This window comes from Tachypleus tridentatus, chromosome 10 (genome assembly GCF_004210375.1).
Source record: "Tachypleus tridentatus isolate NWPU-2018 chromosome 10, ASM421037v1, whole genome shotgun sequence".
NCBI lineage: Eukaryota > Metazoa > Arthropoda > Merostomata > Xiphosura > Limulidae > Tachypleus > Tachypleus tridentatus.
The window spans coordinates 46,705,107-46,728,097 of NC_134834.1; the positions used below are offsets into that span (position 1 = coordinate 46,705,107).

General features: G+C 36.0%; 1 protein-coding gene across 8 annotated transcripts in view; it reads left to right on the forward strand.

Annotated features, from left to right (window-relative positions):
• LOC143229196 (transcription termination factor 2-like) overlaps positions 1-22,991 on the forward strand; it is a 130,390-nt gene that overhangs the window by 20,267 nt on the left and 87,132 nt on the right. For 6 of the 8 annotated variants that reach the window (XM_076461173.1, XM_076461177.1, XM_076461174.1 and 3 more), the window contains 2 exons: positions 5,938-6,285; positions 8,813-8,930. In XM_076461173.1, the coding sequence (XP_076317288.1) occupies positions 5,938-6,285; positions 8,813-8,930 (466 nt within the window). The remainder of the gene's footprint in view (positions 1-5,937; positions 6,286-8,812; positions 8,931-22,991) is intronic. The other 2 variants (XM_076461178.1, XM_076461175.1) reach the window with 2 other exon arrangements.

Here is a 22,991-nt window from a genome sequence, read left to right on the forward strand (position 1 = left end):
AGTGAGTTCTTCATCCAGCTTTAGTCCAAGGTCTTGCTATTCACTTCAGGTCTACTCCCCTCTTCTTTGCTTATTCTGTTCCTTCTTTCAAACAATCTGGTTTCTTGCATTAAACTTTCTGTTGCTGTGTTAGAGCTTCTGCTCAAAGACACTATCAAACCAGTCGTTCCAATTTTTCCAGGTTTTTATCCTTGACTGTTTGTCATCCCCCAAAACACTATAGATTGGAGACTAGTCATAAATCTGTTTTGTGTTAATCAGCTTTTGCAATCTGCAATGGGTTTTCGCCATGGATTTATGTATAGCCAAATATGACAAAGCAGTTGCTTATCTTCATGTCATAATATCTCCCTTCTCCCATCAGTTTCTTTGGTTTGTTCACAAAGGATGTGTTTTCCAGTTTTGGGTTCTTCCATTTAGACTTTTTACAGCACCTTCATCTTTTGTTGGATTTTCTGCATTTTAACTTGCCACCTGCATTCTTTAGATCTTGAGACTTGTCATTATATGGATGATTGGTTTCTTCTAGCATGCAGCATCTATAGTACATACTTATTTACTCCTCTGAAAGGGCCGAGAATAGGATGGTTGATGATGTTAGAAAAATCATTTCTTTTCCTCCATTTAGTATCTCATTCATTTGGGTATATTCTTCAATTACTTCTGTAGTTGAGCAGAGTCATCTTTCCTTTGTATTTGTAATATGAAGATATTTGTATTCAAGGATATATCTTGTGCTTCTCTTCATGCTCTACAGGTTCTCTCTCTCTCTCTCTCTCTCTTTTTTGGAGTTGGGGCTTCTTTAGAAGCAATCATTGTTATCAGGCATGAGTATGTGCATTCTTTTCAGTAGGAACTGTGAGAGCAATAGAATTTCCTCTTTGATCCTTTGGATTTTTTCATTGTTCTTATAGTTTCTACATGGACAGATCTTACTCGAACAGAGTGAATACTGTAGTTGGTGTCTCTCTTTCACCTCTCCATCTTCAGGAACATCTAGTAACATGGATGTTTTTCTTGTGGGTTGGTGTGCATCTCTAAATGCACAGTAGATCTATGGGATTTGATCTTCAGGGTTATCAGGCCTTTATGTCACTCTTGTAGAATTTATGGCATTTCATTGGGCCTTTTTTCTATCATGAAATTTTGAGGCAGAGAATGTGGTTATGATTAATTCTGACAATTTTATTGGGGTCTCCTACACCAAGAGAAAGGGAAGTACTTAGTCTAGACCCCTGTGTTTTTACAGACTCTGGAATTCCTTTTTTTGGGGGCTCAAGAACACAATATTTACTCATGGCTTGCCATACACCAGAAGCTTTGAAACTGATGGCATATTGGTTTTTCCAATCAAGCAAAATCTTTCCAACATGGTCATCACTAGATCCCCAGATTTTCCATTGTTTTATTCTGGGTACTTCTCACATTGAAGCATTTTCAACTCTTTTCAACACCAAACTTCTGTCATTTTAGTCTCTAGTATCTCGTCTCCAAGCATTGGGTGTTGTTGCCTTCAGCCAGAACTTGTACAGCCTTCAGATTTATGCATTTCCACCTAAACATCTTATCACCAAGGTGGTGCAGTCCATTCTGTGTTGAGTACTCTTGGTAGCTCAGTATTGGCCAGTTCAATTTGGTTCCTTCTTCTCAAACCTTTACAAATTTTACCTTCTCTGCCTCTGTCACTCCTTTCTTAACTTCATTTGGATGTCTTTCATCCTGCCATATTCATCTTCTGGTTTCATACTTGGTTTTAACCATGTCCTTCATGAAATGTATGGGTCTGATACAACGTGTTACTTTTTTTTTTCATGTTCCATCCATTACTTTGTCAGTTTACCATTGATGTTGGTCTATCAAACATTTTTCACTCCTTTACATCCTAATGTACCTTGTTTTTTTCTTTTTTCTTTTTAATTAGATCCTTTCATTTTCAGTGGTTTAGGGCTATCAGGCTTCTTTGTCCAACACATTTTATATTTTTATCTCCCTGATTGGGACATTAATATTGTCCTTTATGTTTTATTTTTTCTTCATTTTAAACCTTATCATTCTGTTTCCTCTATCTTTTTTTCCTTAAGACCCATTTTCTTCCTCTGTTGGCATAAGTCTGACATTTTTGCCTTTAATGTTTCATTTATGTTTTATCACACTACCTATGTTCTCTTTCCAGACCATTTCTTCCAAAACATCTTCTTACCAAGTAGGAAAATTTGCCTTTTCCACTATCTCCACCCCCTCTGTCTTGCATTTTTATTCCCAATTAACCTTTGTGCTCTGTATAATCACTTCCTTGCTATACGAGGTCTGTTAAAAAAATACGAGGACTGTTTGAAATGCGCGGCTCCAGTTGGTTCCAGAGGAATCCGCTTGGTGTCGCTAGGTTTGCACAGATCAGCTGATTATGATGCCATTTCCCGATTGCAGATATCTAAATTTGTGTATTAGCTACGCGGTTTTAAGTGAAGTGCGATTTCTTCGTTTGACAGATTTCAGAATGAATGACCTGAAGGAGCAACGACTTGCTGTGAAATTTTGTGTTAAACTTGAAAAATCTGCGACTGAAACTTTTGCTATGCTTAACACGGCTTACGGTGATGTTGCTATGAAGTGTACGACATGTTTCAAGTGGCATGAACGTTTTAAGGATGGTCGACAGTCCATTGAAGATGATGAGCGTCCTGGACGTCCTTCCATGCGACTGTTGACCCACACGTCGACAAAATCAACACCTTGGTGCGGGCAAATCGACGTCTGACTGTCAGGGAGCTTGCTGAAGAGTGTGGGATATCAGTTGGATCTTGTTACGAGATTTTGACCGAAAAATTGAAGATGCACCGTGTTGCTGCGAAATTTGTGCCTCAGAACTCGTGAATTTTTGGCCAAACACTCAATCACTGTTCTTCCCCACCTCCCCTACTCACCTGACCTTGCTCCTTGCGATTTTTTCTTGTTCCCCAAACTCAAAAGACCTTTGAAAGGAAGAAGATTTTTGATGATTCCCGAGATTAAGGCAAATGCGACGAAGGAGCTGGAGGACATTACAAAAGAAGCGTACTAGGACTGTTTCAACAAGTGGAAACACCGTTGGGATAAGTGTTTACATTTGGGAGGAGAGTACTTTGAAGGGGTCCTAGACCTGTAACTTCTAAATAAAGTACATTTTGTTTTATGACGTCAGTCCGCGTATTTTTTGAACAGCTCTCGTATTCAAGGCTCGGCTCTGTGCCAGCTGGCAGCTCTGGAGGAAATTGTTTAAGCTGGTATGTGGACTACTGCTTATACTTTTTATATCATATTACTTACACCATTTGGCTGTGTCCTTTGCTGGCAAATACTGTATTGCTTCTGTTTGCCTCAGTTGGGTTATGGTGTTACTAAGTGTATTTGTTTGTTATTCTTTTTCTTTTTGCCAGGGTCTCCCCTTCTCTAAGTTCCATATTCAGATCCTGCTGTGTGGCAAGTGTTGCCTGCTCAAATATGCTTACAAACATCTGTAGATACATTAAAATATGCACCTGCTACATTTATGTTGTACCACCTACTATTCATATAGGATGTTGTGCAAAATTTCTAGCTGGTTACTTAATTGGTTTTTGTTATATTATATATATCTACATTTCATTCCTTACTTGGCAGAACATCACTTATGAAATATCATGAGTGAAGCAGAAAGGGATTGCTACTCATACCTGCCACTACCTTGATTGAATAAATTAGGAACACTTTTTCAAAATAGGGTTTCACAGTCACCCATTTCACATTCTTTGATGTGTTACTTCTTCAAACTCTTCACCACATTTTTACCCTTTATTCTTCATCTGGGGTATGAGAGTCATTATCATTTTTCAGTTCCGAGCTGTTGGAGTGGTGGATCATGGAGGTTTTCCTTGAGTGTGATATACGTATGCTCCAATTTCTCACTCCACTCTTGAGAAGAGAGCAAAGCTAGAAACTCTGTCTCCTTTTCCTTCCTGATTATTGTTTTAGGGGGGGGGGGTAGATATGGGCGGTAGCCAGACCAGCTGACACTGGATTCTCAGTGTATTCAGATTAATAGAACCCTGTTCACCTGGTTAAGACCAGTCAATGCCTGCTTTTTTGGTAATTCCAACTGCAGGAAGGATGTTTTTTACTGCTTCTTTAGGTTGGGTTTAGGGGACCTTGTCTATCTTGTAATGCAGGTTGTGGGATGCATTATACCCTGTTCATATGATTAAGTAGGTGCTCCACATTGTATTTGGAACTCCAAGAACACAGTTCATTAGATCTTGTTCTGTGTCTTCTTGCACTACTAGCCAGGATGCATTCCTGTTGTTAATGTTGAGTATCAAACACCACCCCTTAGTTACGAGTTTGATTTATGTGGAAGTTTTTTTGCTCATTGCTATTTGCTTACTTCCATCATTGTAATTATGGTTGCTTGCAATACAACACACTGTACTTATAGTTAAGGTTTGTGTATGTATATATACATATGTATATATTGCTCTTGGTGCACTCATCTTGGCCATGTTACTGTATTTTTCCTTGTTAATTCTTTGGCACTGTCCTCCACCTCATAATACTGAGAATGGGTTGTGGAACCTCCTCTGTGAGGTTGGGTTTGGGTAAATTTTTCTACCATGCATTCTCAGGCTTTTCTGTTTGGCTAGGTTGTCATTGCTGTTTGTTTCATGACATTTCAATCATTTGTTAGCAAAGGGCATACCTTTTTCAGAAGTGTTGCAGTCCACCTCCAGTGTACTTTTATTTGTTATGTTCTGTTGAGATTCTATTTAAATAATGTTTCTATTACACCAGTTCCTCTATTTACTCAGTGTGGGATTCTAGCTTGATATGTTAGAAGAGGTCTGTATCATGCCAGAAGTTATTATTTTCCTACCTTGAAAATTGAGTTACAATAGATACTTGCCACTTTCACATACTTCCTGCCCTTTTCCCCCAATTCTGTTGTTTATCTATTTTACTGTGTGCTTAATTTTGAAAGTGAGGGAAGCAGAATTTACTACAGAAGGAGGCTCAGGGAGTGTGGGTCATGCTCCTATTGATGGAGAGCTGTTACATGTGCTATGCATGTTAAAATAAGCTACAGGCTTGGATGGGCATAAATGGCTCGTATATTAGGTTAGAATTAAGATTTTTAATGTATTAGAGAATAGTGTGTGATTGAAAAGAGTTTTATGTGTGAGGGAAGGTATCTATTGGAAATCTATTTTCAATCTAGGAAAATGATGACATTTAATATTTTTTGGTTTGATGCTGTTGAAAATAAATGCTAATTAGGACTGAGCAAGGATTTTAAATTTTTTTTTCTCCAGTTTGTGTATTTAGATACGAATACATGACAGCTGTTTGTAGATATATTTTTTTCATACATGAGGATCATATAGAAAGTAAATGAATAAATTTTTCATTAAAAATAATATTTAACATTATTATACAAGTGTCCAAAAATCTAGAATTTTAGGATCTTCATCAATTTTACAGAATGTTTTCCACATGCTGTTCTTGCAATTCAAAACATGTTTTGACTAACAACAGGGTAAAATCAACCTTCTAGTGCTTTCATGGTGCCATAATCAGGCATGTATCTGAATTTAAGAAAAACTGCAAATCACTTATAGTTCCATGCTTTTCAAACACTTTGCAGGTTTTCTCATATAAATGTTAGAGGAAGCAAAATATGCTTATGTTAATCCAGAACAAAAAAGTGTTGTACTTCTATTATTCATTCTGAGAAAGAAAAAAAAAACTATGTAAGATGATGATTCATAGATTTTTCAGTGAAGTCTTTTGTTCCTAAATAAAAGAGAAATGAACAAAAATGTCATAAAGCAAATTATTTTTATATTAATTTTCAACATATAACTAAAAATGTCAAGAAAGGTGATGTGTATAAAATGTACTAAAAACAGTTTTTGACCTTATTTGAAGGATAGCAATATGGCATTAAAGGAAAAGAGCATAAAGTCTGACAAACTTGAAAAGTGCAAGTTGGTTGAAACCACAAAGCAGGCAAACAGTTATGACTGGAGAGAGGAGCCTTCAACAAATAGAGTTGGGAAGCATGATGTGTCTTCAGGAAGTGATTCAGATGATTGCATATTAGAGAGTCCTTTGGGAGAATGTATTAAATTGAATAAAATACACACTGAAAGTAACCAAGACATTTTTTCAGAAAATCCTACTGGAAACATATGCCATAGACAGAGTAAAATGGAGAGCAGTGGAAAATTTCAATCAGATCTGAAAATGCTTGAAGGAAGGTTATCTCAGAAAAAAGTAAATATGCTTTTATTAGTGCTGTATTTTATTATTGATCCACCTTAATGAACTGTGAATACCTATTGAATGTGTCCTCAAAAGTTATTCTTATATTTGCCATACAAAATAAAATTTGTCAGGAGTAGTCATACATTTCAATTAATTAACCTACTTGAAGCTATATGAATTGAAAACAAAGCTTTCTTATAGGCAATCCTCTCTGGTTTTTTTGTTTTTTTTTAAGGCTTCTTGAATGATTTTTCCAGATTGGTATGGTATTTCTTGGTCTTTGCAATTATAGAAAAGTAAATGTCACTTGGAATTAGCTGGTAACATACTTTTTCTTGTAATTTTTGTTTGTTCCTAGACAATGTAGAATGTAAACAATGTTTGTCTTGTGTCAGCATTAGAATGCAAGAACTTATAGAAAAATCTTGACAGTAGGTAATTTCTTCTTACTTTTTTATCATAGAAATGGTATCTAGGAATGAATATGTACTTAAATACAGTGTGGAGTATCCTTATAACTATTAAACCTGTTGCAGTTTTTGTATTCTACAAAGTTTAAATATATCGTCTATAAAGAGGTACTATGAAAAGAAAAAAGTAGTTTTCTGGTACATATTTTAACTTGTCCTAGTTTCTTGCACACCTATAAAATGCTATTGCCTTTATATTTAGGTCTTGTAAGTTACCTTGTCATCTCTGTGGGATTTTTTTTTATTGTTAACTTAGTGTATATTTATGTTTTCATGAATTATAAAAGAAACAGTTATTCAGCTATTGTTTGAATTATATATAGTTAATTAAAACATTTACATATTAATGTTTTAATAACTAGTTAAGCTTATGTACTAGAGTGTGTGGTTATTATTATTCATTAACTCTTTTTATGATGGGTTACGGGTCAAAGGCCATGTCATTGCATTTGATGACTTGCATTCAAAATTTTATTGAACTACTGTTTTATAACATTATGTCAACAAGTTTGGAACCAAATTATAGACTATAATTCAATCTTTAATTTTATGTTGGAGTTAATTTTTTAATTCAAAAGTAAATATTAAAAGAACACATTTAAATATAGATTTTAGTGAGTCATGTGATATGTTAAATGCAGCAATGTTTAAAATTAGATATTTGTGATGTCAGAATACTAAGTTTATAGTTTCATACAAATTAGTAACTCAAATTACTAATATTGACAAGCTGGAATATAAAATAAGAACCTCATATTTTTATTTTGCTGAGAAATGGCTTATGTACTAAATTAAACATGGTGGCTCTGTTCAACTATTTCAGTTATATGTATTCATCCCTCAAATACTCTTACTACAATATATAACAGGTGAATACCCAATCAACAGCTAAAATGTCCCCAGATAATTGTCCCCATGACAATAGTGTTAATAAGCTGTCCTGTTGATAAATAAGTATAGTGTAATCTGCAGATAGTGAATAAAGCATGGTATGCTATTTAATTTATACCTATTCAAAAAATAACATTTTAAAACAAACAAGCATTCTACAAAGAAGTTCTGTGGTGTTTTGAGGACTGAATTATTTTTTTATCATCTATTCCACAATATGTTATTAAAGACCATGTTTTTTTACCATCAGTTATTGCTTTGTATGGTATTAAGCTTCACTCCCTGAATCACATCTTTCACAAACTAACTATTAAACTTTTTACTTCCTTCTTTTTTTGCAAACTCTTGTAAATTACTTAATTTTTAAATTGATTCTTATTTTAACAGCCATTCAGTCTAGTTCATTTATTTTGTCAACATGTTTTCCACAAGGTTTCACTAAATGTTATAAAGGGTTTGCTTTTAAAACATGATCAAAATATATTGCTAAGTATCAAAAATCATTTTCTCATTGTAATCTTTCAGACAAAATTATGTATGTGTTGGTGTTCCTCATTTCAACATCCGTCACACAGTGTTTTACTATTTATTATGATATTTCTTCTCTCAGAATCTGTTCCACAACATTCTTTAAATGTGATATTATTTTTTCCTTGAGGCTGTTCAAAAATTTTTGCTGAATATTCTCTTTCTTTTTTTCAATATATGTTTTTCCAAATATTGCTAATATCACGCTTTCCTTCAGCATGTATGTTCCATAAACTATTGCTAAACATAATATCATATTTAAAATGTTGATGTTTGCAGAGTGCTTGTAAGTTATCACTCTTTGTCTTTTTAATTATTTTTCTGTATAAATTACAGTAAAACATATCTCCATTGTGCTAATTTTAAAATCTATTCATTATAAATGTTTGAATATATATTCTGAATTTTGCTTATCATCTGCTTTATGGACAAACTGTTATTCCATTCAGTATAAATATTTGAAGATACCAAATTTTGCTTATAATTGCTGTATGGTGAAATTATTTTATTCATTATACATGTTTAAGTATATATATGTATGTATATGTATTGTGAATTTTGTTGGTCCTTTGTTTTATGGACAAATTGTTTTCTTTTTGTTTCTTTTACCAAAGAAGGTTTAAAATTAGAATTGTTTATACGATCAGGATTTACTGCATAAGGTATCTCTGACAGCCTTACCAGATGGTGGAGCCAAAATCAAAAATCAAATTGAGGAGCTTGAAAAACAAATATCTGGTTTGAGGTTGGAAATGGATTCAAATGGTAAGGGTTTTTTTCTTTTCTTTTTTAGAATATAAAAAGTTGACTAACACAAAAAATATGAAATTGGCAAGAAAAGCATTATTTATTTAAAAATGGCTGGTATGGGTAGAGAAAGCACTAGTAGAGGAGCGAACAACGTTTCATCAGGTTCATGATGACTGAATTAATATAAAAAATGTTAAAACTTGTGTGTATAGGTGTATGCCATCAACCTCGTGCTACAGGCATGTCAAAGTGTGCATGTCACAACTTTTTATAGTTACATTCCAAATATAATTAAACTGTTCTATTATTGTTGTTGGGAAATAAACCTGGCTTAAGGAAATATATTAAAAAAAAACCTAATTGTCACTCTAGAATGAGATTTGTGACACTTATTCTCTAAGTATTCCATTATTTTTCATTTATTGACCACTCCTCTAAGAAGTATAGAATTTAACATGAATTACTCATTATAGTATCATTATCACTCAGTCAAGGCATTATTTTTATAGCTTTCAACCTTATTTGATTACAGAGTTGTACAATATGAAATCAGACCCCTTTTGCAATGTCTGCCTGTGAAATCCTCTTTTTTCATAAATTGCCAGAGTTTTGTCTGACATTCAATATTGTATTTATAACCAGTATAAAACTAAACCTTTCATGTATCAAGTGACATATTTCATTACATTGTTTTCTGTGCAGAGATTTGTCAGTTTGGTTCCAGCTGAAACTTTATTCCCATGGGAAACACATTGACAAGCATAGCTGGAATTTTTTAATGAGTCTTATTGAATAGTTAGAAAGCCAGAGAAACTATGATAGTTTTCAAATATCATCTGCTTTTTACATGTTATTATTCTTTTTTTTTCTTAGGTGCATTATTTAATTAAATAATTGTGTGACAGTACCATTATTATAAAAAAGTAAGGTTAATTCCAACAGTATATTTTACCTTCTTTCACATAAGTTTCTTTCATTCAATGATCATTATAAATATACAAATATCGATTTTGTTTGTCAATAGCTTTGAACCTTCAACCTACCCAACGTTCACTGTGGTTCTACTATTTCTTCACATCCAAGTAAACATGCAGCATCACTTCTCCAATATGAATACAACATGCTCTCCTGATGTAGATTTTGCAGGTTATGTTTGGATTTTACAAAATCAGTAGTTCACTGTTTTTCATTTCACACTTGATTTTTTCCTTTGCTTCTCAAAATATGTTTTGCAGTTGTTAAACATAACATGTAGTTTTCTTTATTTTTCATAGAATTACCACAGTTGAATCATGAATTCTGACTTTCATGTCACAAATGCCACTTTGTCTGTCAACATTTCTCAGGCTTCAGGTTCTAATCTTTTAGCTGAGGAGGTCTCAATCTTAGTTCAGCAGGGTTCAAAGGCTGCAACATCTTTTCTGTCTTAATACTTAAAACATTCATGAGAACTCTATACAAATATGGATGGTCTTTCACTTGCAGTGTCTGATACTATGCCACGTAATAGGTCAGCAACATGCAGATATTAAAACAGTATTAAAACTACTACTATACACCCCTTGAGAATACATCAGCAATCTTGCCAATTTATCACAAATAAAAGACTGAATTCACAAAGTTGTCACAAAATGTTACAACAAAGCAAGTACTCCCAGTAGTCAAACAAAAACTCTCCAGACACCAGTAGCCATAACTAGTACATGTCAAACTTATGTATCATCCCTTAATTACATAAAAATCACAAGCTAACATGTAGTAGTACACTACTTAAAATATGTGTCAATAACTTTTCTTTTTGGCATCAGATCTTCAGCACAGATCAATTAGATTGTAGCCTGATTTGTGAAAGCAGGTGTCCCCCAGGTATTCTGGTTTCCTCCTGCTTCAGATTTCTTCAAGCTCATTGGATAATTTTATCCAAGCCACCATAAAAAGGGTATCAATCATGCAAGTCCAACAAACTTATTTCAACTATAATATTAGTTTAACTTCACAATTTTTTTCTTTAAATAAATCAATATTTTTGGAAAATATTCAAATAGCATTCTGCTCGCTCAGTCTGCATGTCTTTGCTCCAATCCTCATTGGCTGACATCACTGCCATATGGATAAACAATGGCACATGCTTCCACCATGATTGTCATTTGATAGTTTCTTCTTGGCTTCTTTGGGCTGACATATTTCAACATTTTACTGTGTGTCTTTACCAAACATTTATCACATTTTAACAAAATTAAGCCCAAAAGATTCCTTCACATCCATTTGGCTTAAACCTTTCCATAATACAGAGTGAAGACAAATTAAAGTTTTTGACTATCCTGCATTATCTTTCAGACTCCAAATTTTCTTTTAAACTTGAAAGATTTTAAACATAAATTACTGTTGGAGATTGGATTGGTTAGACTTCTCCCATTTATGCTCTTCAATGTTATACCTGTGGCTACCGTCCATGGTTCTTGTTCCAGATTATTCATTGCCTGTAACCCTTCTTGTTAACAATTCCTTTTCATTTATATTCTCATGGGCTGGATTTGTGAACTTATTCGACTGGCATGTACATCTCTATCTGCCAGTTTCCAACATGTCTTCCAGGTATAATCTTAATAGATTCTTTTTTTTTTTTTTCTTGACAACTCATCTGTGGTGTCCTTGCATTCTGTCTTGCATGTGAACTACATCTAACACATTTATCTCCTGCTGCCTACTTCATGTGGCCATTTCCTTTTCATCCAAATATTGCATTCAGATTGAATTTGACTCTATTATTTGACTCAGTTGTGTATTAGTATTTTTACTTCTCTTTTTTCTACAGGGTCATGCCTCTTATAGTTAGTGAATCCTCCTCAGTTGTGAGTGGTGCTTGTTCAGGAATTCTTTTTGGCTTGTAGCCACAAACCATCACACTGTATGGTCTATCATACAAAGAGATATATATGTCACTGACTAAGGTATCTCTGGTGCATCAACTGTAATGACTTGAGACCTGTAGAATGGTGTAGTAAGGAGCTGGACTAGTAGAGTGGTTGGCTGGGGTTGCCCCACCAGAGCAAACTGATGGGTCCCCTCGGTGTGGATTCCTGTACGTGGTGAGGGGACCTCCCAGGGAAGGTACTGTTCTTTCAGGTTACCTCCTCTGGGATCTAAACATCCACCCACATGTTTGCCGTGCGTGGTGACCTGTGAAGGGGAGTAGAGGATCCTGGTAGTTGAAGGGTCCAACCCTAACACACCACTTTGGCCTTGAATTCCTGTAGACGGGCAGCTTTTGGGTGGCTTCCCTTCGGTCAGTCGGCTGGTCCACTTGGGCTAGAGTCAACCAAGTACTAGTGTTGGAAGTTCTCAACAGGTGTTGTGGACATTGTGTCTGATGCTGGTGTTTGGGTATAGTGCTCATGAAACCCTGGCGTTGCTGCAGTGTCCTTGCTTGACATTATAGTGCATCCCCTTGTTGGGCTCCATGGTGGGTGGAGTCAGTGGGCACCCAAATTTTCTTTTTTTCCTATGGATCCTTCTAATAAAAAGTTAAATAAAATAATGAAAAAACAGTTAATAGGTAAATGACCACAACTTCTTGAAGACTCTGATCAACAATCTTCAACATCTGTACCACCAGTTATACCTCATTTTCTTATCCTACATTCTCTTTTAGAGAAACCTTTAGGATAAATGTCCCCCTTTTTTATTCAGAAGGGACTGGAGGGACTTGCTGGATCTCCAAAGTCAGTAAAGAAACTTCAATCTGGAGACATATTGATTGAAACATCCACATCTCAACACAGTGAACTCCTCTTGGATTCAAAGGCAATTGAGGATACACCTCATGCTACTTTGAATTCATCATGAGGAGTTATTGTTGAGAGGGATTTGAAGAACATCCCCGATTCAGAGATTCTCGCTGGTTTCTCCACTCAAGGAGTTTCTGCAGTGAGGCGCATCTCCACTTGCAAAGATGGAGTTACACTGCTGACAAATATCCTCGTTTTGACATTTACATCACTATGTGCACCTGCCACCATCAAGGCAGGTTATCTTAATTGCAGGGTATGGCTGTACATTCCAAACCCTCTATGATGTTTCCAGTGTCAGTGGCTTGGCCACTCAAAGACGTCATGTTGTGGTTCCCTGATGTGCTCGTTGCAGTGGCAAGGACCATAATGCCTATGAGCATGTAACAGATCATCATTGCATCAATTGCAATGGCTCTCACCCATCCTACTTTTGTTCTTGCCCTAAATGGTTGGAGGAAAAGGAGGTGCAGCATTTGAAAACATTACTTATCCTGAGGGTTGAAAATTGCTGTACACCACTTCATCTCAGACGTATGCTGCTGCACTTCATTCCACAACTATAGTGGGAGTGCAGACAGATCTCTCTGTGCCTTCAAGAAAATTGTTCTCAATACAAATGAAAAGCCTTTTTACCTTCATGGTTAAATAAGTTGATGAATCAACTTTTACACCCATCTCTGTTCCTCCCATACATTCCAAAAAACCCCAAGATCCACATCCTTCAGTTCCAGGTACAGGCATTTTTTCGGATACATTTTTTTTTCTCACCCCAAGATGCAAAACAGTCATTCATTTGCGCCCTCAGTCACTGGAATCCCCCTTCCAACAACAAAGACCTACCCAATCAACCCAGGGCAGGATCCATGGAGGTTGATAGACCTCCCTCGAATAAGGACAGTAAAGAAAAAAGATGTGGTCGTAAACAGAAGGGTTCTCCAGCCAATTTGCTGAAATGTCATTAAAAATGTCCACCTTGATACAATGGAACTGTCGAGGTTTACAATCTAATCTGGATGACACCAAAACACTGATTGCTTATCTTTCCTTACAGGAAACATTTCTGAAACTTGCCAAAACAGTCACCTTTCGGCAGTTTTCTCTGTACAAAAATGACAGGCTGTGTGATGGAGGGGTGGCACTGTTGGTTGATCAGCATGTGCCCACCCTGTCTTTGTCACTCATCACACTCTTGGAGGCTGTAGCCATCCATGTTTCCTTGGGTCATACCATCACTGTTTGTTCTCTTTACCTGTCACCTGGAGAGACATTTGATAAATCAGACCTTGATGCTCTCATTTAACAGTTGCCGTCTCCCTTTCTAATCCTGGGGGACTTTAATGGACCTCATCCCCTCTGGGAAAGTGCTGTTATTGATAGGAGGGGTTGCTCTGTAGAGCATATGCTCTCTGATCACAATCTTTCTCTTTTCAATACTGGTTTTTCCACTTATTTTCATGCACCTAGTTAGTCCTTTACTGCTATTGATCTCTCAGTTTGCTCTCCTTCATTATTCTCCCATCTTTCATGGAGGGTTGACAATAATCCATGAGGCAGTGATACTTTTCCTATACTTTTGAGAGAGACTGGCTGTGGTCAATGCCACCCAACCCATGTGCCCTGGTGGAAGCTGGATCAGGCAGACTGGTCCACTTTCACTGCTTTCGCAGAACTTGATCCTGCCATCAGTAGTCAGCTGTGTGGCAACAGAAACTGACTGTATTATACAAGCAGCTGCTCAATGTATTCCTAAAACCTCGACACTTTTTTCACTATATCCTCGTCTGTGGTGCAATCCTTCCTGCCACATATCACGGAAGGCTCAGAAATGGGCCTGGGATACTTTCCGTAGATATCCCACACTTTCAAACTGCATCGCTTTCCAGCAGGCCCGTGCACATGCTAGGTGGGTAAGACATCAAAGCAAGAAGGAATATTGGATTAAGTTCACAACTGGCATATCTTCTTCCACCAATTTTAAAGTCATATGGGACAGGATTCGAAAGATCAGTGGGCACTACACTTCTGTCCCCCTCTCGATCTTACTCTCTGATGGCCAAGAAGTAGCTGATATCTGGAGTATCAACGATAGTCTAGGTGAAAGCTTTTGCTGGGTATCTAACACTTCTGCTTCTTTCTCTACCTTCTTGGCCATCAAAACTCAGGCAGAGTGATCACCTCTTTCCTTTTGAACTGATTGTCTCTATTACTATAATCATCCCTTTACACTGGTGGAACTGAAACTGGCTCTTCTTCGGTCTGGCAGTACATCTGTTGGACCAGATGATGTACACTATGACATGCTGTGCTATCTCTCTCCTGCTCCTCTTGATATTCTTCTAATTGCTTTTAACTGGATCTGGCATGAGAATGATTTTCTTGATGCCTGGTGCCAGGCTGCTATCTTACCTTTCTCTAAGCCTGGGAAAGATCCCAAGATTCCTTCAAACTACCTTCCAATCCTGTGGGTTTTGATGACTGGACCACCTGATTTGAGCTGAGAAGTCTCTGTAAGACATTGAGAAGGCTTAGAGGAGATATGGATTATGTGGCCATTTACCCACTTTTATTTAAAGTTTTTAATGGACAGGAGATTTCAAGTACATGTGGGTTTGACACTTTCCTGTTCTTTCTACACGAACTTGAAGTCCCTCAGGGCTATGTTTTGAGTGTCACACTATTCAGTATAAAGATTAATGCCATCACTGAACAACTTTTCACTGTTGGGCTCTATGTTGAGCCCATTCCTCGCCTAACATGACATATATATTGAACAACTGCCCTCAATCGTCTGAAGTGGACCATGGCTCACCCACACTTTTGCCCCCAATGTGGGTTTTGATGATCAGTGAAGTTTCAGACTCCCTTTATACCACACATTAAGCAGCTGGACCACCTGATTTGACTTTGGAAGTGGATCGATATTCTACGTTAAAGATATATTGTACTCATATTCAATCAAACTTGACTATGGATCACTGGTCAATCAGCCTTAAAGATGCTGGACTTCATCATCAACTTTGGCTCTTTACTATCCCCAGTTCAGAGCTTTCATGAACCTCCTTTGCACCTTCATATTTTTCGTAACCTTACCAAAGCATCCTACCTGGGGTTGTGTTTTCCTTCCTTGGTGGGCCATACTTTTTCAGAATAGATGATTTACCATTGCTCCTTTTGGCCTTCACATCCAGGCACAGTTGGATGAATTGGATTTGTCGTTGGATATCATTGCAGTATCCACTGGTCAGCTCATCCCACCATGGCTTATTACAGTCCCCAAATGTGACCTTTCTTTACGTCATCTGAGAAGAGCAGATACTCCCGATTGGAAGTACCATCTTTTATTTACTGAGCATCTTTCGAACAATCTTTCTATTCCAATTTATACGGATGGTTCCAAATCAGGTGACTCTGTGGGCTCTGCCATGGTTTGTTGCAGTTTGGTGGTTGCTTGCAGGATCCCCTCGATAGCTTATGTGTTCACTGCTGAACTGTACGTTATTTCTCTTGCCCTGGATCATATTGAAGCTAAGCAGTACTGCAACTGCACTATTTATACTGACTTGCTTAGTTCTCTACTGGCTCTGGAATCACTTCACGTTGGTTCATACCCTGTTCTCGCTTGTATTCAAAACCGACTGTCCCATTGCTCATTAACAGCTACTTCTATCCAGTTTTTCTGGATACCAGGCTATGTTGGTATTTGCAGTAATGGCCTTGCAGACATGGCAGCTACATCTATCTGCTCTGGCACTATCACTGCAGTGCCTACTCCATATATGGACTATAATCCTATTTTCAAAGCTCGGCTTCGTGCCAGCTGGTAGTCGGCTTGGAGTGAGCAGTGCAAAAACAAGCTTTTCCAAATAAAACCCCATATTGGACACTTGGCTGTCTTGCTTCTGTGAGGATCAGAAGGAGGAAGTAGTTCTAACTAGACTACACATTGGTCATAGTTTTTTAACTCATCATTTTCTTTTATCTGAAACTGATGCATCAGTGTTTAGTCTATGTAACACTCAAATCACTATAAGCCACATTTTACTTTCTTGCCATTATTACAACTTGCAAGGACAGCACCATTTTAAACATGTTCTGACCCAAGGTTTGTCCATAACATTAAACAGTGTTATTGGTGACAGTGACACTGTCCACCTTGGCAATTTCTTATTACAATTTTGCTATGTGTCTTTTAAAACTTTTATTACTTTACTTTTTGATTATGGCCGTAATGACACATAACCCGGAACCAGGACTGGAGAGGCCAACTTCAGGTGACTGACAGTGGTTCTGTACTTACCTGTTAGTCTTCCTGATGGGTTATGATAATTACCATTGTGCTACAGAAAGTCCTTTACAACTTCTCTTGCTGTGATTTCTCTCTTGACATTGTAGACTAGATGTCGACAATGGTTTCATGCTATTTATGTTTTTAAATGCTGTTTTGTTTTAACTTCATATTCTTTTATGAATTTTACTATATTTACTTTATTTTTACCTTTTTACCAGACATTTGGCACAAATAGCCTAGCTGCTTTGTGCCATAAAACACTAAATCAACCAACCATCCTGTCAAACTGATGGCACTTGACCCACCAATGTATACACATCTCTGCAGGCTTCTAGCATATACTGTCAAAATGGGGTGTTCCATGACACTACTAGTAGATTCACCTTAGAGTATATTGCATCATATTTATACCCATCCCAGACTAAATTACTATCCATTTCTGCCATCCTTTTAATTGAAGAAATAAGGAACAGTCTACATTTTAAATTAGGTTTACTACAATTACCCTGTCCACTGTCTTTGAAATAGCATTCCTGTGAATGTCTTACCTCTCCTCTTCTGCAAGTGGAATACTGAAATTTTTACTACTTCAAAGTTCTTAGCCATTGGGGTGGTGGACTATGGATGCTTTCACCCAAATGTGTTCAAATCTATTCAGTAGAAAGTAAGATAATAGTGGTGTAAATTTCTTTACTGACTCAAAAACTGGAGTAAATTTGGTGAAATGCAGTTTACCCCTTCATAGACTTCTCATCCTATGATTGTCTGGATGGTAGGTGTTAGATAAAAGAGCTGGACCAGCCAATGCAAGTATTGATGCATGTGTTTGTTGGAGTGCACCTGGCAGATCTTCTCCATCAAGCTCAGGCTTGGTAGTTTGGTATTGCAAGAAGCTGGAGAGGCTGATGGGTACTTTTGTTGGCTGGAGTACTCTCAGCATACCTCTCAAGATGAATTTGTGTACACAGTGAGGAGACCTCGTGGATAAGGTTCTGTTTCTTCGTCTTACCTCCTCTGGAATCCAAACATCCACCCATATGTTTGTTGTGTGGTGTTGTGTGAATAAGAGGAGAGGATTTTGACGGTCAAGAGATGTCATTGATGGGTCAGTTTATGTCAGTAGAATTTTAATATATGACTTTGGCCTTGAATTTTTGTAGATTGCTGGCCTTAAGGTGGCTCCACTTGGGTTACTTGGCTGGTTCTTTTGTACTAGGGCCAACTAAGTTTCAACATTGAGCATTCTCAACAGATTTTGTAGACATTATATCTAATGCCAGTGTTTGGGTATTGTATCCATGAAAATCTGGCATAGCTACATTATTACTGTTTGGCATTGTAGTACATCCTCTTATAGGGATCCATGGTGGGTGAGAATAGTAGCCACTGAATCACATTTTCTTGTGGATTCCATAAATCTAGGTAGAAAAAAAAAGAAACAGTTAACAGTTAAGCAACTACACATGGAAAATCCTATTCCATTGTCATCATGAAGTCAGTTTCATTACCTTGTTTTCTCATTCTTTGGCTGAGAAATCATTTGGGCAAATGGCTTCCAAGTTCATCCAAAAAAGATTTCAGTCAAGAAGTACATTCTGGGGATATCTTGGTAGGAACATCTACGCTACACCATAGCAAACTCTTTTTGGCTACTTTGAATTCCCAATGAGAAATTATCCATGAGAGGGCTTTAAAGAACATCTCTTGAGGGGAAATCCTCACTGGGTTTTCCAGCCAAGGAGTTTCAACTGTGTAACGTATCTCCTGTGAAGAAGATGGAATATTGCAGTTTACCGGTGTTCTGATTTCAGCTATTATGTCATCATGTTCATTTGTCATTGTTAAGGCACATTGTGAGAAAGAGCCCTGTATTTCTAACCTTCCCATGTGTTTCCAGTTTCAGCAGCTTGACCATACTAAGACATCTTTTTCATGGTTCTTTGATGTGTGCACATTGTGTTTTTTTTTTAATCCTCATACTTTTGTTATTGCCTTAATTGAGCTTACATACTGTAAACAACAGCTCTTATCCTAAGGTCTGGAAATTGATGTCCTCTGCTCCATCTTTGACATATGCTACTGCTATAATGGAAGTGCAAACATATCTTTCTGTACCTCTAACACTATCTCTCTTCCACATCAGGAACCTTTTTCCCTCACTAGATGCAAAAGTTGACAATTCCCCATATATTCCTATCTTTTCCCACCATCACTTCTAATGACTGTTGGGGTACCTCTCCTTCAGTTTTGAGATGGAGGACCATTATTTGGTCATGGCCTCAGTCACTAGAATCTTCTTCTTCCAGCATGCCTAGGGCATATTAATTGTCTTTGAGCAAGTTCTATGGAGGTTGATAAACTTCTTTCTTTAAAAGAAAAATGTGGTTGCAAACAAAAGATTTCTCCACCATATTTTCATCCTTCTAAGTAAAAATGGCCACTATGACATTGTGAAACTGTTGAGGTTTCCATTCTGATTTGGATGACATTAAGGCTTTGATCAATTCCTATCATCCCAAGTTTCTATTCTAACAGGAATCATTCTCAGGATCTGCTGACACTGTCCCTTTTGGCATTTTTCCTAGTATAAGAATGACAGGCTGTGTGATGGCCGAGTTCTTGGAGGTGGGCTGCTGCTAGTTGACCAGCAAGTTCCCTTCTTGTCTGTACCATTCAAGACATCTGTGCTTTTGTGGTTCATAGCATTATTTTTTGTTATTTTCACCTATCTCCAGGAGAGACTTAGAAATTATCAGAATTTGATGCCCTTATGGAATAGTTACTCTCTCCCTTCTTTCTGTTAGGAGATTAATGGACACAAAATATATCTTAGAATGGCTGGTATGGGTATTAACATTTTTATTGATAAACAGAAAACAACATTTTGACCTTCTTAGGTCATCTTCAGGTTAACAACCCCTCTGATATTAATGTGAGGGATGTTTCTAAGGAATATATACTCTCAGTTCACAACCTTTCTCTCTTCAACACTTCTTTGCCTAGTTACTTTATGCCAAAAAATGCCAACTAGCCAACCAACTCCTAGCAAATCATCTGCAGGTCATGACTCATACATTCTGGCAGTGTTTGGAGTTAGATAAGAAACCAGAAATCCATTTTGTTTTTAATTTGAATGAGCCACGACATGGCACCTCCCTGTCTGTCATCACTTAAATGCTGGGCTCCTAAATGGTTGATGCTGGTTGAGGATTTATGCATGTGTTTCTTGTATATACAGAATATTCTCTTTTCTGTTTCATAAACTTGTGGTGAAGACAGTAGGGACCCTCTTCCTGTCTCATACTAGAAGATAAAATATTCAATGCTCCCTGGTTTAAAAAAGAGTCGACCCTTCAAATATGGTTTGACATACCCTAGCCATTCTATACTATGGGTCACACCTTTAATTGGGAACCCTCTATTCTAGTTCCTATTCTGTTCTTAGGAGTTTGGTTTTGGTGTCAAGTTGGACCAACCAACATGTATGTAGTCTTGGATACATTACACTTATTTTCCCAACTACTCTGTGACAGTTACTAATGCACTGGGTGAGAAGTATACATAGTATAGATGTGGTGCAGTCTTCCATGAATGTGTTCCTCTTGCAAGAAAGAGTCGACCCTCTTTGAATGTTTTCTGAATGATGTTCATCTAGGTCATTTTTGTACTGGTGGCTCCACTTTTCAGTTTGAGATTTTGGCTATTATGTGAGAGGAGGTAAGATACTGTGTTTGAAGTTAATATTTACATACACTGAAAATATATTTCTAATATGTACTTACCTTCTTTCACCCTTCCCATCCACTTCTAGTATGTGTGTGTGTTTAACTTCAAAGTGAACATTAGACTGAATAGTATACAGAGATTAACCTGCATCAGGAGAGCATATTTTGTTCCTATTATGTTTCATGAAAACACAATAAAAATACGTTGGATGTAAGCTGGGTGGGAATTCAATTTTCAGTGATGAATGAATAAAAACAGAAGTACAATTTCAGTGTAAGAAAATATTAACTTTTTACAGTTACAGAGAAAAACTGATTGAGCTATCAAGCTTCTTGTTTTACTTATGTATTCTTTATTTATCATTATAAAAGTAATTAACATTAAAAATGGATAATTTATTACATTAAATAAAGTAGGGTGAAAAAAGAAGAGTTTTAACTAACTATATTTGCAAGCAATCTGTGTGATATATGATTTGATTGAGTTCATGACCTGGTTTACAACTTATGGGGTGAGATGATTAGTTAGACACAGTTTAAGAGTAGCAAAACAATAACATTTAAGAAGAAACAGGTGTATAGCATTAAAAAATGGAAGCATTTTAGGATAAAGAGCATTGTCTCATCTTACATCTTGAAATCAATCTAGAAAGAAAAAAAATGGAAATTTGGATTTACTACTCTGTGTTTTGTTTATGGTACTTACAAGGTTAGTGAAATTGGCCAGCCTTTTATAGAATTAAGGTAGAGAAAAAAACAAAGTATAAAGTTTTACTAAAAAAATAACGTTGAAATTTATTTAGAAGGTTTTAGACATTATGCAAATGATAATTTTCATATGAATGAAAGTATTTTTATTCTTAACATGAAAATCACTCTTCTCTTGGAGCAGTCAACACTTTTAACTCCATCCATTCATGGAGAAATATTTAATGAAAATACTTCATTAAAAATTCTAATGTTTGTTTTCAAAAAACTTAATACTTCTTGAAAGTTTACAGTTTTTTGAAGATATACCAAACACATTAAAAGTTATAGTATTAAAACTTGAAGGTAAATTTGCATTTACTGAGTGGGACAATTTGACTGAGGTCATACTGAGACAATTAAAAATACAGTTCTTTGCAGTATTTACTGATGTGTGCTAATAAATAATTTTTTTTATATATGTCTGATGCATCTATGGTAAATGTATGTTTAACACTAAAGCTGTGAAAACTGGTGAATATTCTATTGTATTTTGTTACAGTACATGAAAATATATTAAAATATTTATTTATGACTGAATGCCAATTCAGTACCAGATGGACTCTGTACGTTACTAAAGATTAATAAGCATTTTTGTTAAATGATAAGCTAACTATATTCATGTAGATCAGAAAGATAAAATAATTGTTTAATGGCAGAGAATTTATTCAGTACATGTTGTTCACAATGTAATAATTGGTGTTTAATTTCATAGATCTATCTGTTCAATAAATAACTTAAATACAGGATATTCAATGACAAAGCACAGGAGCAAAATAGACTGTTTTGTTACTTGCCTGAGTGCAAAGTGATTTCATGTTATGATTTAAAAACTATTCTTCATCTCAAAAAATCTTAAATATTGTTTGCTTTTGCTAATCTCCTGAATACATTTCAAACGTTTTTTTTCAGTGAGACTTTATATTTTACATTATTTTCTATACTTTAACTGTGAGATCTGTCACATAACCAACCTTGTAACCATAAACAAATTAGAAGTAAATATAGATTGTACTTTTTCATACTAGAATGACTACATATTATAACATAAAAATAGAAATGTCTAAGTAGCTTAAGTCACATAATGTTATGTTTTTCCATATATATTTATAATCTTTTTTATTATATTCACCTTCCAGTCATGTCTATCTGACATTATATAACTTGCATTGACAGTTTATATTCAGTAATATAAAACTGAGAATTAGTTTTTCCTGTTTTAGCTGTACTTTGGTGGACTAGTATTTCATAGTATACACTCACATTTTTCAATTATTATACATTATATATGTGTATATAGATTATTACTGTTTAGAAATAAATTATGAAACTTATTTTTCTAAAAGGATTGAACAAAAAATCAAGAAGTAATGCAAACAATTATCTCTTCTTGCTACAACCTTTGTGCTTGGTTGTTACTGGACTTAGGTTGCTAAGTCTTTTAAAACTCCACATGTGGAGGATATCAAGGAAAAATTTTTTTTAGATTTTATATGTATAAATACACAGTTGAGTACTGAAAAAA